At 31.2% G+C, this 16,761-nt stretch overlaps 1 protein-coding gene across 2 annotated transcripts in view; it reads left to right on the top strand.

Moving 5' to 3' along the window:
* unc-45 (unc-45 myosin chaperone) overlaps nucleotides 1–15,881 on the top strand; it is a 175,398-nt gene extending 159,517 nt beyond the window's left edge. Inside the window, exons 20-21 of one of the 2 annotated variants that reach the window (XM_085820693.1) lie at nucleotides 620–772; nucleotides 15,261–15,881. In XM_085820693.1, coding sequence (XP_085676819.1) covers nucleotides 620–772; nucleotides 15,261–15,542 — 435 coding nt within the window. In that variant the 3' untranslated portion in view covers nucleotides 15,543–15,881. Of the gene's footprint in view, nucleotides 1–619; nucleotides 773–2,885; nucleotides 3,085–15,260 lie in introns of those variants that run through there. The other variant, XM_085820694.1, reaches the window with a different exon arrangement.
* The last annotated feature ends 880 nt before the right edge of the window (nucleotides 15,882–16,761 follow it).

Below are 16,761 nucleotides of genomic sequence, written 5' to 3'. Positions count from 1 at the left end.
TTTTGTTTGTTTGTTTGTTTATGTTTTTGTTTTGTTTTGTAAATTTTGATACCCTTTAGATCATAATTGTTCTTTATTTCATAAATTACTGTTTCATATTTTTAATTTTATAATTTCTGCATGCCATCTTACGAGATTTAAACTGATGATCTATAATCTGGAAAAATTGATAATCCAGAATCGACGAGTCCGGATTAACGACTTTTGACTGTAATAAAGGCTTAAAATTAATTCTGACGACTACCTGAATATTCTTCTCATAATGTACCCAAAATTGGAAAAATTGGATGACAAATTTCATTTATACAAATATTTTTCTAAAGTTAGGCTTAGCAGCGTAAATTGCCCATCCCCACAGGACGACGCATCAGTTAACGCGCCGTCCCAAGAGAATGCTTTGGTAACAGAGGTGCCCATCATGAATGGGTTAATGTCACATTGATACTTTCTTTGTGCACTAAATCTTTTAAACTTAAATTTCCGTCTAATTCATTTATCGAAATGCACCATGAAACAGTATAAAAAGAATGTCTTCATAAGTCCATAAATTTATTTTTGTAGTATTTCATCAATCTTACTAAATCAAAAATACATCTGTGTAATCTTTATTTTATTTCAGGTTGTGAAACTGTATGAACTCCCAAATAATGACAGAGTTAAATTCTTAGTTCTAATCTCGGATGATGATGATTTAGACACTGCTAAAGCTGCGTCTGGTACTCTAGCTATGCTTACGGAAGTCAGTAAAAAAGCGTGCAAGAAATTTTTTGATGTAAGTGTAATAAAAATAATGGCACATTGATATAATTTTCTTCAAATTAGAGTATCTAATACTTGTGAAATAATAAGCATCTGATTTGTAAAGCATCAAATGATTTTACAAAAATTACTTTATTTCCAAAGCTTCACTTCAGCTTAAGGACTTCACTTAATTTAGAGACTGTTATGATTTAAAGCATGACAAACTGTCTAATGCCACTGGTAGAAGGAACATGCAGTACTAAAATTCACAGAAGATGAGAATGGCACTTCTGCTGTCAAATGCAACACTACATCTCCAAAGCATTTCTGGCAAAGGTTTTTTTTTTTTTTTTTTTCTTTTATGTCTAAAGGGGCTTTGTCCCATTTGAACATAATTTAGAATCTGAAACCTTTCAGATTTTTTTTATTGGCTATTCTTTTTATATCCAGTTTAGTAAAATCCAATATGAAATGTGTTATACTTGGAAAATTTACAAAGTGTATACATATGCCTTTCATGTATACAGTATACTTTTGTGTTTTTTGTATTGAAATGCACTATGAAACAGTTTAGTAATATATCCAGTTTCATGAAATGTGTTATACTGGAAAATTTTACAAAATACATATATGCCTTTCATGTATAGAGTTGGCGTATGGGAGTCATTTATTAGGATTTGGCAAATTTCTGAATATGCATATTTATGCTTTTCATGGTAATAAGATTAAAAACTATATAGCATTTTTCCTGTAATGCTTCAAAAGCATATATGAAGGACTTTTAAATATGCATGTGGATTTAAACTGCACAGCTCCACGTATGTAAGTGTTTTGAGAGAGGAGGGGGGAATATATAAGAAAATTTTAAATTTTTAGAGATATACAAAAGTTTAAAAAACTTGTGTGCATAGAATATTTATAGGTAATGTTTACTATCATAAAATAAGAGGAAGGTATATTTCATAAGTATTTTATCTTTGATGCATATTAAAAATGCATATAACATGTACAGTATTTAGTATTTCTTCATGAGCTAGTACTAACCAATACTGATGATTTAAGTGTTTTTTCATATAACAAGGTGTTAACGTAGGTGTTGTTGAATATAATAATACATACATCATTATAAACATATTTTAACATCCTTGTGATTTTCTGAAGAAATTCTTCATCCCCACTGCTTTCTTTATTATACAAATATGGTATAAACATGCATGTGTATTTAGTGATTGTGTATGGTACAGGTAAGGTCAATATTAAGCAAAAATTTTTTTTTTTTTTTTTTTTTTTTTTTTTTTTTTTTTTAGAATCAAAAATTTATGTGTAGATTTTCTTTCAACTTTGACAGTAGTATGCATTTTTAATTGCTGCATTGTTCTACTATCAACTGTATTTTTAGGTGTATGTACATAACAGTTTTATAAATTCTCCAGAAGATTGAAATTTTAAGAAATAAGAATTTCTGAAGTTGTTAAGTCAAAATCGTGCTACAGCAAAATTTCTAAACTAAATTCAACATGCTCCTCTGTGTGTGTATATATTACATAATAATTTATTTACTAAAGAAATATTCATTATACTATCTCCTAAGATTAATTTTAGTAGAATTATCTAAAAAGAGTGAATCCATAGTTAGCAAGTTTAATTCCAAAAATTGTTTTAAAGTAACTTGAATGTAAATTGTTAAAAATGTTTAATGGGGACTTGAATTAAATCATGAATAACAAAATTTCAATTGTAAAAAGAAATTAAATTAAAAGCAAATAATCATTGCCATTGATTGGAAATTAGTTGACTTTTCAAGGGAACAAACCAACTCTCGTTCAATGAACAATAATTAAGAAATAAATACGAAGGTGTTTCGTCCGTTACTCAAATAATAAGGCGATGCCAAACTGGCTATCAGTTGAAGGATTTGTACGTAGTGTAATTAAAGCTGTATATAATGTAAAAAGCTAATTATCTTCAGACTTATGCTGTTATTAAAAAAAATGGGCTTATTTCATAATCTTTAGTTTATCAAATAGCTCTTTGACAGTGAAAATTCCTTTTTCCCTTTTCTTAATTTCTTCCTTGTTATGACACGACAATTATCCAGAAATTAATTAATTTCCATTCACTAGTATATTCAAAAATTTTAATAGACGGTGTCACTCAAATAAGAACTCCACAACAAATGTCCCTCAAGAATTCCTAGTCACTCCCTCTCCCATAAATTACTTCACACAAGTTTCGCCGACTGAAATCATTCAAAGCTCCCGCTGCTGATAAAGAATTTTGGAAACACGACCCTTCTGAGTAAGGCGCAAAGAGAACACTTGCCCACTTCCCACTAGAAAGAACGTAAGTTAATTAATGCTTTTTCTGGTCTTTTATATCTTCATGTACATTCCCTTTTCTTATTATATATATTTTAAATTTAAATTTTTATTTTTTGATTTGTTTTTGCAAAGATTGCATTATATTTCTTATATTTCGTAATTTTCTAATGTTTATTTCAATTACTTTGAGTTCTATTTCATAATGCCAATTTCTAATGATTAATTTTTTACAAATAGTTTTGAATTAAAATGCATAAACACGAGGGTGTCCGCGGACAATTACTCAAGTAATTTATCAATTTTACTGCTTAAATTGCTTTTCACTCAAAATTGAATTAGTGAAAATGTTTAATCAGAATGAGTTCTTTAGTGCTCTGCATTGGTTCTTGATCCCTTCAATTCATGGAAGTATTTGGCCTAACTTAAATTGCCAGTTTGCAGGGTTCGTACGGTCCTTAAAAGTCCTTAGATTTTTAGGAATCGATTTTTGGTCCTTAAAAGTCCTTAATTTGGGCCAAAATCAGCAGAAGGTCCTTCATTATAATCATCTGAAATTTCTGTCTGTTTTTACGACTGCCATTTTGAGTGTAAATTAGCATTTTGGAGGAATACATTTAGCGATTCACTGCCGTATGGGTTCATGAGTTTTAATTTATTTCTATTTCTAATATAAATCATGGGATACTCGAGTTTCTAAGAAAGAAGTGAAACATAAGCATTTCGAAATTCATTTTTTCTAATAAAGAGCTCTTAAACAACTTTTCGCTTTTAGGGAGTGAATTCTTTTATTAAACGGTTCTAAATTTGGTGACGTTTCAACATTTTGGCGATTTTAAGATTAGTTTGTAAAGAAACTTTTTAATTCCGGGATCTGAGAATTTTTCAAAGATTTTTTTAAAACATTGTAACATTGATAAATTTCATTAAAATAACGGTAATTATATTGAAATTATATTTAAAAAATAACATTAAAATAAAAAAAAATTTTCGCTGTCATGTTATAAAGGTTCAGTTTGGCAACTAATAAGTTGTAATAATAATAATACACTATTTTGAATCTGCAAAATAAACAAGGTATGATGCTATAAAGCACAATTTACAAAACAGCTCTTAGCAAAAGCAAAATTAGCTATGTAATTAATTAAAAATGTCTTGTTTTTAATTTTTTCACAGTAAGAGTTTTTCCCATGTAAATTGTCTCAGAGTATTCAAAATTCTCAGAATGTGCATCAGTTTTCTCTATAAAATTAATTTTATACTTTCCCCCCCCCTTTTTTTTTCCCAAAATATTTGTGGTTTTTTGCTGTTGCAGAAAGGGTAAGGATAATTTTTCTTTAGGATTTTAGACATTGCAGCTTGGAAAAGTTTAGAAGAATTTGAAGGCAAGATTTATAGACCCACGATTCTAGAAGATTCGAAAATATGTGACAAAATGAAAAATGTCTCCTTGGTGTCAACACATAATGGATGTATTTTACAGAAAGTTTGTGATGAAGAATACTTTTTGGAGAATGTCTGGAAGAACAATGAAAACATAATACTTGAATGTTTTACTTCTGATACTAGAATCTTAACATTTTAATCTTCCCTTTATTTTCTCTACTTTTCACCAGCCACAAACATGGAAAATATCAAAAATGCTTCTTATCTTATCACATGGGCAAGCATTATAGAAAGGCATTTTTTTATTAATAAAGAAATTGAAAAACTTACATTTTTAAAAGATTCATCTACTATGTCTTAATGTATCATACACAGAGCTGGCACTAGGCATTTTCCCACCTGATGTAGCATTTTCCACCTCTGTGGATCCTAAATTATGCTGCCTGATGTCTTTCTAAATTCTGCCTCCAATGCCTGCTATAAATTCTAAACATTTTGCCATTTCTAGATTTTGTTGTTTGGTGCGTCACTTAAATCTAGAAATTCTGCCACATCAGCTTTGTAACCGGCCTTTACTATATATATATATTTCATATTTCTTCTGAATGTTAATTTTAGTAAAAAAATTAAATTAGCAGCTTTTTCTGTACATTCTAAATGCATTTAGTGTTTTTTAAAATAACAGAAATCCTTAATTAAATCCCAAAATCCTAAAATGAAAAGGAAACGTGTTGAAGAAAGAAACTAAATACATAAAGAAAATTATTCTTCAAAGATATGTGCAGTTATTATGTAAATTACCCAATTGTTTATGATTTCAACCTTTACTATAATTTCCCTTTTCTATTTCCTCATATGATAGAGTTATTGAGCCAGATTACACGAAGCTACGACACTAACTGCATCAAACAGAGCTTGACTAACTTTCAAAACTTGACCCAACCGTGTCTACATCAGGTGTTTCAGGTTTGTTCTAATCAGCAGGTCTCTCTCTAGACAGTCAGCAGCGGTGACAACATTCGGTCTTTTGTTATGAATCATGCTGATTATGATCTTATTTCTCATTTTAACATATGCCGTTGGACATAAAATCTACCTGCTATTTACTAAACCTCTAGACTGATCAAGTATGTAAAAAAATGAGACATAAAAAAAAATCAACATAAAGCTAACTGTTAGTAAAACATAAATGTCACTTATCTTCTTTCGAATATGACCAATTACAATACAAAGTCTTTAATCCGAACGTCCATAATCTGGAATGATCTATAATTCGGACCTCAAAGCTATAAATTTTATGCGTATGCAAATAATATATTTACGCATGCGCATACATTTACGCATGCACGTTTAATGCACGCGTCTGTTACGCACGTGGGTAAAGAGAAGAGACACTGTTTATAGAAGAAAGAATCAGAGTAAAGAGTAAAGTAAAAAGGGAAAGTATAGCACAAAAAACGAAGCAACTTAAACAACTTACATTGAAAGAAATGTTTAATAAAGTAAATAAATAAATATTAAACTTTTTTTTAATAAATTTTGATACCTTTTAGATCATAATTGTTCTTTATTTCATGAATTACGGTTTCATAATTGTATATTTTCTGCATGCTATCTTACCAGATTTTAAATTGATGATCTATAATTCAGAAAAACCCCTAATCTGGAATCGCCGAAGTCCGAACGAGTCTGGATTACGGACTTTGTACTGTATTATAAGCGTAAAATATTTAGTGCTACTTGATAAATTGCATAAAGTTTATTTTATTTTCAAACTTATTAACAATTATGTTATTTAATTTATGTTTAGTAATAATGCATACTACTTAGGGATCTATTTTCTTTTTAGGGTGGTATTACAAAAGTGAAATTCAGGCATAGATAATATTTTCAATTGAATTTATTCAGTTCCCATTTGCTTGTAGGTCCTTAAATTTTTCATTAATGGTCCTTAAAAGTACTCAATTTCTGTGTGCAGAAATGTGTACGAACCCTGGTTTGGCATCGCCTTATTACTTGAGTAAAGAACGAAACACCTTCATATTTATTTCTTAATTTTTGTTCATTGAACGGGAGTTGGGTTGTTTCCTTTGAAAAGTCAGCTAATTTCCGATCAATGGCAATGATTACTTGCTTTTAATTTAATTTCTTTTTACAATTGAAATTTTGTTATTCATGATTTAATTCAAGTCTCCATTAAACATTTTTAACAATTTACGTTCAAGTTACTTTAAAACAATTTTCGGAATTAAACTTTTTAACTATGGGTTCACTCTTTTTAGATAATTGTACTAAAATTAATCTTAGGAGATAATATAATCAATACAGTCAAAAGTCGTTAATTCGGACATCCGTAATCCGGAATCATCTATAATCCGTAACTCACAGCTAAAAATTTCTGCACATAGGCGTTTACGCGTGAGCATAAGACCTTTACGACTGCACATATCGGTGTGCGCAAACGCAGAATACGTTTTCGCAAACACAGGATAGTTTTTCGCGTGCGCGTTTAATGTATAACGGACGGTATAAGCTAAAATTATCTAATTATCTATTTCAGTTAATGTTAATGATTGCGTTGTTCCTTAATCTTCGAATCGGATCCGGCTTATTATTTTTTGCAGACTGTAAGAGCAATTTTATAAAAGTAAGCTTGAACTTACGATTATGTCAAATAGAATTTCCGGTGTTGGAGCTTGCAAAGGATCTACAAAACGAAAGTATGTTTCGATGTCCATCAAACAAAAAGTTTAATTGCTGCAAAAAATGGATAATAAAGCATATCCTTCATTTAACTAACTGTTCCGAAATCTGTTTATCAATTTCACGCTGATCTGCACGGGGGGGGAGGAGGAAAGTCGCGGCGCGCAATGAACTGGAAGTTGATCTGTCAACACTATCGTTATCTCCAGGGCAGATGTTTTAATTTTATTCGGCTTATAATTATTTACTAAATGTAGTATTTCTTCTCGATGTACTCCGTCTTTGATATGATTTAAATCAAGTTCCTCATCATTATAATTCGCTTCCGATAGTGAAGAAAATGACACAGAGGTTATTGAAAACGAAAAAATTTCGATTGACAAATTAGTCGGTATTCTCGACACAGCAGTTATAGGACTTGAACAGCGGAACTTTGTAACTAAACAAGAAATTATGTCTGTTTAATAGAATTAAAGAGAAAGCATTATCACATGAAACGAAGCTACTTAAACAATTTACATTGAAAGAAATGTACTCCGTCTTTGATATGATTTAAATCAAATTCCTCGCCATTATAAATATCACGAATACAAATCAAATAGTTTTCTGGTTGTAATTTTCTAATTTCGGCTATGCGAAATGTATGCTTTACGCATGCGCGCGTTGAAAGAAATGTTTAATAAAGTAAACAAATAAATATTAAGCTTCTCTTTTTTTTTTTTTTTTTTTTTTGTAAATTTTGATATCCTGTAGATCACAATTGCTCATTATTTTATAAATTACGGTTTCATATTTTTAATTTTATAATATCTGCATGCCATCTTACCAGATTTAAACTGATGATCTATAATCCGGAAAAATCGATAATCCGGAATTGCCGAAGTCCCGACGAGTCCGGATTAAAGACTTTTGACTGTATTTCTTTAGTAAATAAATTATTATTAACTTACTTTGCAGCTATTGCGCAAGTAGTAGAGTAACTCGATTTCACACTAAGTGAATTTAAGATCATACAACATTATATATATACATACAGAAGGGTATGTTGATTTTATATATATATATATTTATTTTTTTATGAAAAACATCAGTATACCAGTATTGCAAAATTGTACAAATGGCTCAAAATACCAGTATCCCAGTATACCGGTATTGCAGTTCCTAATCAGTACCCAACCCAATGTGCTATTCATGTATGCTTTCTTGTGCATCATCATTTTAAAGGCATTGTAGTCAGTAAAAATTTATAAATGTTTGCCTACAAGATAAACTTTAATTTTTTTTTTTTTTTTTTTTTTTTTTTTTTTTTTCAAAGCTTGAATTACAAATACCTCAAGTTCATAACTGGTAAATTTCTTTTTGGTATTAGATATTTTTCTTGTCTTATAATAAATTAGATGTAGGCAGTTATCAGTTATGGATCTTAGCATGAGAATGCAACCATAACAATGGCTATTTGGCATCATTATGTACTATTTCAGTTACACTGTATTAATTATCAATGCTAAGTATGGGTTTTTCGCATAAACCTTTAAAAAAAAAAAAAAAAAGATTTGTAAGCATTTCTCTATTTTGTCTCCAAAGTGAAGTCATTTCCTTTTTTTAAGGAGATCAGTTAATGGTTAAGCAATTATTGAAAAATGTAGGATAAATTTATGAAAATGTCCAGCGAAACCAAGAAAGTTAAGTCTACTTTTCAGTTTGGAATAATTAATAACAACTGCTCTTTTAAGAGGAGATTGGAGCAGTTTACCAATTTTGATGACATTGTAGAGTCATTAGGTTAATTGGAAGCAGAAAAGATGAAAAATATGCAACCGCCTTCAGGAATTGAACCACGGACCTCTGGAATACCGGCCCAGTGTGCTACCGTTACACCACGAAGGCATGCTAGGGAAGTGGGAGAAATACCTTATAACATGACTAAGGAATTCAATTATAAGATTTAAAAATTTTAATATCTTTCAAGATAAAGTAATTTCAAGATAGAATTCTTAAAATTAAGTTTGAGTTTCTCAGATGCAACTGAGGAAATAAATTTTAAAGGTTTAATACCTTCATCTTCAACTTGAACAGAATTATGATATCATCTAAATAGAATAAAACACGACCTTGCAAGATTAGATTCTAGAAAACTGAATTTACAAATATTTGACATACAGAAAGTAAGGTAAAGAAACTGAAAGGTACATGTAGAAACCGATATTGTCCATAATGTGTGATAAATAAAATATAGTGTCAGCTATTTTTGTTGGCACTAACATGGAAGAAGCCATTTTTTAAATCTTTAGTAGTTAGCAAATGGAAGTTTATTCAGTAAATCTTTTATTAATGTTAAGGGATACTGACCCTTAACTGCCGTTTTATTAAATTTGCAGCAGTCTGTATATACTATCTTTCTTTTTTACTGCTGCTACTTGACTAGAATATTCGGAAGGACATGGTTCAGTTATGCCATCTGCTAACCAAGTTTGTACCTCTTTATCTACAATGTCTCTTTTGATAAAAAGTAATCATCTAGGTCTGTGAAAAATAGCTGTTATCTTTTGCTTGAATAGTCAGATCAGTATCCATAGGTTTGGTTCTGAAAGGTTTGTGATAGAAGGCGAGATTTTCAATACTTGTAACTTGTTCTTTTGTAACAGTAGGTCTCATTTTTAATTCAAATGTTTGATTAAAGGAAATATTATTGATGAATGCATCTTCAAGATCACTTTTTAACAACAGTTTTAGAAATACAAACACCAAGAATGTCCATAATGTCATTTCAGGCTATAACTAAGACTGAAATGACATTATATGACTATCTACAATATAAATATTACAGTCAAAAGTCGTTAATCCGGACTCGTCGGGACTTCGGCGATTCCGGATTATAGATCATCAATTTAAATCTCGTAAGATGGCATGCAGAAATTCTAAAATTAAAAATATGAAACCGTAATTTATGAAATAAAGAACAATTATGATCTAAAGGGTATCAAAATTTACAAAAAAAAAAGCTTAATATTTATTTGTTTACTTTATTAAACATTTCTTTCAATGTAAGTTGTTTAAGTTGCTTCGTTTTATGTGATAATACTTTCTCTTTAATTCTATAAACAGGAATAATTTCTTGTTCAGTTACAAAGTTCCGCTGCTCAAGTCCCGTTAATTGCTGCGCCGAGAATACCGACTAACTTGTCAATCGAAATTTTTTCGTTTTCACTAACCTCTCTGTCACATTTTTCATGTCTTTATCCATTTTTTGCAGCAATTAAACTTTTTGTTTGATGGACATCGAAACATACTTTCGTTTTGTAGATCCTTTGCAAGCTCCAACATCGGAAATTCTATTTGACATAATCGTAAGTTCAAGCTTACTTTTATAAAATTGCTCTTACAGTCTGCAAAAAATAATAAGCCGGATCCGATTCGAAGATTAAGGAACAACGCAATCATTAACATTAACTGAAATAGATAATTAGATAATTTTAGCTTATACCGTCCGTTATACATTACACGCGCACGCGAAAACATATTCTGTGCTTGCGCACACGCAAATGCGCAGTCATAAAGGTCTTACACGCACGCGTAAACGCGGTGCATGCGCAGAAAGTTTTTAGCTTTGAGGTCCGAATTAACGACTTTTGACTGTATTCGTAAATGCTTCCATACCTATTAAAATGCCACTTGTACGGTAACCCATTGTTTTAATTTTGTCATTACCGAAACCAGTCAACATATTATGAAATAGACTTAAAGAAAAATGTCCTAATTATGTATAAATATTGTTTCTGATAACTGTAGCTTCACTTTCAGTATCAATAAGAGCTGTAAGTTGTATATCATTAATATGGATTACTTTTAAATTTGATGCAATAAATTAAAAGTGCTCTTTTTTCAACTGTTCACAGTGTTGTTGGTTTTTTCAGCATTTTTTCCTGGGTTTTTTAACAGTTATGAGAGATTTATAACGGTCGCAGACACTTAACCGACAGGACATTTAGCCGAAACGAACAGTTAGCCGACATGGAGAGTTAGCCATCAGGACATTTAGCTATGGGACACTTAACTGTCAAGACATTTAGTTAACAGTACACTAAGCGAACAGTGAAGTTTAGCTGACACGTACTCAATAATTTTTCGAACTTACTATGGATTACAAAATTTCTCGACTTCCCCATAAGTTCAATATTTAAGTTATTTTTTTACTATCAGTAAAATTCAGTTTTCGAGTCCTAAAGATCTCATATGTGCTTTTAATTATTGTGTTAATTTAGCATTCTTTGATATCTATCGTGCTGTTTGGTATATTGGCCAAATTGAAAAAGTGCTGAAATTTCTCGTCAGGGAATATGAATTAAATTTCGAAAGGAATGCAGATTAGGAGATCGTAACTCGGTTTTTCAAGCCGAGCTGTTTGCATTTGGAATGGTATATTAAGTTCCGAAGGGAAACTTCTACAACTATCTACACTGATAGTTTGCCGACACTTTGTGCGCTTTCAAACCCAAACCATCATCATCCCCTTGTAAACTCGGTCAAGAACTTGTATCGAGAAACTCGCAATATTCAAACGGTAAACTTTAGGTGGATCAAGGAACATGTAGGCTACTTCAGCAATGAACTAGCCGAAGATCTTGCAAAAAGCGCCACCTATAGGGATGAGATTGACTTTGTCCTTCCCATCCCAGTTTCAAGGTTTAAGCGCTGTCTGAGGGAATCGGTCATGCGCCAATGGCAAGTTTGATAGGAGTCCACCGATACTGGACGCTTGACATTCCAGTGTATCAACAAGCTATGGACAGGTGGCGCCACTTGCTTATTCTCATCCAGGCTTTCTTATCTTATCTAATCATTATTTCCTATCTTGTTCATTTGCGGTTTTGCAGCTGAGGATGGTGGTTCAGTAAAACCATCAAAACTAGTCCTGTGAAAATTTTGAAAATATAACGCTGATTTTTGTTGTTTGACTTCTGAATTAGTATCAGCAACGTTGAGACTGGAGCACTTTATGGCAACCATTATGTCAATCAGCTAATCACAGGGCACGGAAGATGTCCTCAGTACTTTGCAAGGTTTGGATTGAGCTCGACTAGCAGCTGCAGCTGCGGACAGGGCACAGGAGATGCACTCCACTACTTGACCGTTTGCAGCTACACTTAGAGTACCCGCCAAAAGCTATCTTTTGACTGGAATAATCTATGTACTCTCTCCTTGTAAGTTCAAATCTTCCCTTCCGTGAACAGATTGCAAAAGAGGTGGGGGAGCTCTTTGAACAGTTGTAATCCTATTTTTGTTTATATCTAAAAATAAAATCTCGCTAGAGCCTCCCAGTTGGGCGCGTTAGGATGTGTAGATTCCGAAGGGATTACCGCTAAGAGTACTCCCCAGGGGCCCTCGTCTGGCCTCCTCCTCGCTTATTGTACGGTGTCAATAGAGTTAGTGGCAATAGCTATAAGATACCACATAGACTACACCGCAAATCCTTAATAAACAAGTAATTTTGCACAATGGTGTAGTCCTAGTCCTAGTTGTCTGTGTCGGCTAAGTTTTCTTGTCAGCTAAATGTCCTGTTGGCTAAGTGTCTATGTCGGCTAAGTGTCCTTGTGGGCTAAATGTCTTGTCGGTTAAGTGGACGATTAGTGGCTAGCGCATCGTGCAGCAGCAGCACAGGTCCGGGGTTTGATTGCCGGGCTGGGCAAGTTCAACTCAGCCTTTCATCCCATGATTTCCATCGCTTAGGTCGATAAAATGAGTATTAAGTTTGTTTGGGGACTAAACACTGAGGGTCCTGTGGCAAGCTGAGCACTTGTTCAGAGCATATGCTTACCCCTGGGCCCACGGTCAAGAAAGCAGATTTTGGGCATTGCAGGCCTTGACCCATTAGTGCTGTTACGCCACTGAGTTTAGTTTTAGTTTAGAGAGATTTATAACTGAAATTTCCACAAGATGAACATTTGAGTCTGTGAATTTGTCAGCATAAAATTTAGCCAAAAACTTTATTATATTACATAATTAATCAACTACTGTTGATTGAAGTTGTCAGAATCCACTGACATATGCAGGTTCTATTTATATATAACTGATTAAAAAACAAGAACTAAATTCATTTACCTTTTCTGATGCATTGTTGAATCTGACGTGATGTTTCAGCTGGCAATCTTCTTTACAGAAACACCACAATTCGATTTCTTGACATCACATTTTATTTACATAAAACATTCAAAAGGAAAAAAATAATATTTAAATACATTTTCTTATACAGCCTCTCTTTTTCTTTTATGGCTGTACGAAACAATTTATCTGTCCATCACACTGATTCGAAACCGGACTCTCTACGAAAAGAATAATAAAAACAAAGTTTTGATTTCTCTTACTAATGGAACCTCTAGCGAGGGAAAAGACACTTTAAATTTAACAATTACAACATCTCAGAAACAACATAAAGCTATTGATTCTTGACATTTAATCTCACATTTAAAATTTTTCTTTTCCTTAAAATTTAAGACAATATTTTTTGACAGCAAATTTAGGACAATCAAAAGCAAAAGTAGACCATAGATCCTCTTGTATTTAATGTACACTTTGTTTTGTTTAGCGATATTGAGCTCATCATAGAACTTTCTTAAAGCTGGAATATATGAAGAAATTATTAACAGTTTGCAAGTTTAAAATTTCATTCATAAAATAACCAATGGTCATAACTTTAGGACTGAAAAGACCTTTAACTAATATTAATTAAGTAACATTAAGTGTAATTAAGTAATATTACACAGTTTTCATAAATTTTGTCAGTTATTTGTAAACCAGATAATATAGTTAATGCTCCTCCAGTCAGATTATGTTTTTAAATAGGCAAATTTTTAATTTTTGTAAGTGAATCATATCAATCAATAATTTTGAATTCCAAAATGAGTATGTATAGCTTGATTATTATGTCACATTTTCATCTGTTGGAGCAATATCAATTTTAGAAGTAAGTTTCATAGTATTGGCTCGCTCAATAGATCATTTTTATGTTAATGTTTCAACATTTTTTTCATAAGCCATGTTTTTATACTTTAAAGAATGTTACACCCAAAACAAAAGTTATAAAAGTAAAATTCTCACCTGTAATCACTGTGGAAATTCTGCAAAGTTCATAATCCTTAGCCATTGATATTAGGAGATACACTATTGGCGCCTGACAGTCTGCTAAGCGAAAACTTTCTCCTTCACTGTTATTGCCTAGCAATGAATCCGGTAACGGACATGTGCCAGTATAGTTTTCTTTTTTGTTATTAGTGGTTTGGTAGATTGTTGTTCATTTCACTTTTTAATGGCTGCTAATTTAGCAGTTAAATTATGAATAAATCAAAGATGAATTTCAAAGAAGTTAGTATCATTATTTTCATAGTTACAAAACATAAGTATATGGGGCAAGAATTTTTAATCTTCTGATACCAAAATATAGGGAAAATATCACTAATGGCATAAAACACTCATCTAGTTGCTACTAAACTATGATTTGTTTAAATGCATTAAAAGTTATGATGAAAGAAAAGAAGAATCCATATCATCACACCTATTCGATTGTGTATTACAATAGGTTGACGTGTTATGGTTACATATTTCAGTTAGTTACACAGCATTTCTTATTAATATTAGGCTATCTTCATTAGCTTTATTAATTACTTAAGTCAGGGATTAATAATTCTAATGAAAAATGTAAATTGATAAAAACCTGAAACATAGTGAAACTGGCTTTTGAAATAGTTAGCCATTTTTAATTGTTTAATATTTCCTTTGCTTTCAATTCTCTTCACATATCCTCTGAATATATGAGGCATTCCCATAAAAGTATATTTTGATAAATAAACCTTAATGATTGTTGCACAAAGTGTAGAATTTGCTTTAAGTTTAAAAAAAAAATCATTAAAGAGTTTTAAAAAATCCCTAAATTTAAAAACATGCTTCAGATGTGTTAAATAATCTCTCTTCAATTATATAACTTAAAATATATTCATAAATTTTACTTATTCCACAGAAGAGAAAATACTAGATAAAATGCAGTAGTATTATATTTCAGTTAACATATTTGTTTTATTTATGTTCTATTTTTATTATAACAATTATTTTATTTTACAGACAAAAGCATGGCTAGAAATATTATGTAAGCTGACAGCAAGTGCAGATAAAGAACTGTGCCACAGAGGTGTTGCTATTGTTCACAGCCTCATTCATGCTAGTAAAAGTTGTGCTGAAAAAATAATAGAAACCAATTTATTGGAAATTTTAATGGCTCTCACAAGACCAGAGGTAGATGACGTACCTCCAAAAGTTAAAGATCTAGCTACATCAGCCTTGAAAAAAGCAGAAGAGTGGAAATTAATCAAGACAAATACTGGTGAACCTGAAGATTCTGACTAATAATTAAATCAAATGATGACCATATGAGATTTTTAAGTGTGTGTACTTTTGTTATAGATTAAAGTGCATTTGTACTGAATAAGATGACAAATACTGGTCACTCTCAGAATTTTAAACGCATTAGTATTCGAGAATCAGAAAATTTGTTATAAAGATTTTGAGTTTCTTTATTATTTTATATGCATTAAAAAGTGTATTTTTATTGGATAATGATGTTAGTATTTTCAAAAGTATTTATGACATAAATCAGATTTTCATTTAACTTAAGTCAATTTTGCAAAGCATTATGTACCATTTATTGTTGAAAAGTATTTAATAAAATCAAAAAATGATTCATCATATTGTTAGTATTCGTGTGCCATGATTGATATTTTTAATCAACAGCATGTTTCTATTTATTGCAGTACAAAATGTTTAACTAAAGCAAAATTGCAATTTTTCTCAAAATTTGTGAGCATTTCCTGGCTTTGCTAGATATTGCTGAAATATCACATGATTAGAAAGGAATTGTTTTAAGCATCAGCAGTCTTTTTTTCTACTATGAACTTACGTCCTTTAATGATCTACAGACTATGGATTACCAGTAGCCTCTTCAGGTTACCGTTGAAAATCATTTGCTTTCACCCGGAAGATCTAAAGCATTGTTGCATGCATATGGGTTCATAACACAGTCAAAAGTCATTAATCCGGACTCATCGGGACTTCGGCGATTCCGTATTATCGATTTTTCCGGATTATAGATCATCAGTTTAAATCTCGTAAGATGGCATGCAGAAATTCTAAAATTAAAAATATGAAACCATAATTTATGATATAAAGAACAATTACGATTAAAGGGTATCAAAATTTGCAAAAAGAAAAAGCTTAATATTTATTTGTTTACTTTATTAAACATTTCTTTCAATGTAAGTTGTTTTAAGTTTTGCCTCGTTTCATGTGATAATACTTTCTCTTTAATTCTATTAAACAGACATAATTTCTTGTTCAGTTACAAAATTCCGCTGTTCAAGTCCTATAATTGCTGTGTCGAGAACACCGACTAATTTGTCAATCGAAATTTTTTCATTTTCAATAACCTCTGTTACTACTTTCTTCGCTATCGGAAGCGAATTATAATGACGAGGAACTTGTTTTAAATCATATCAAAGACGGAGCATATCGAGATGAAATACTACATTTGGTAAGGAATTATAAGCCAAATAAAATAAAAACATCTGCG

Source organism: Stegodyphus dumicola, chromosome 7 (genome assembly GCF_044657685.1).
Source record: "Stegodyphus dumicola isolate Sdum_Otavi_A_Nest chromosome 7, ASM4465768v1".
NCBI classification, from domain to species: Eukaryota; Metazoa; Arthropoda; class Arachnida; order Araneae; family Eresidae; genus Stegodyphus; species Stegodyphus dumicola.
Note: the sequence above shows the minus strand (reverse complement) of the source record. Positions and strands in the feature narration are given on the sequence as shown.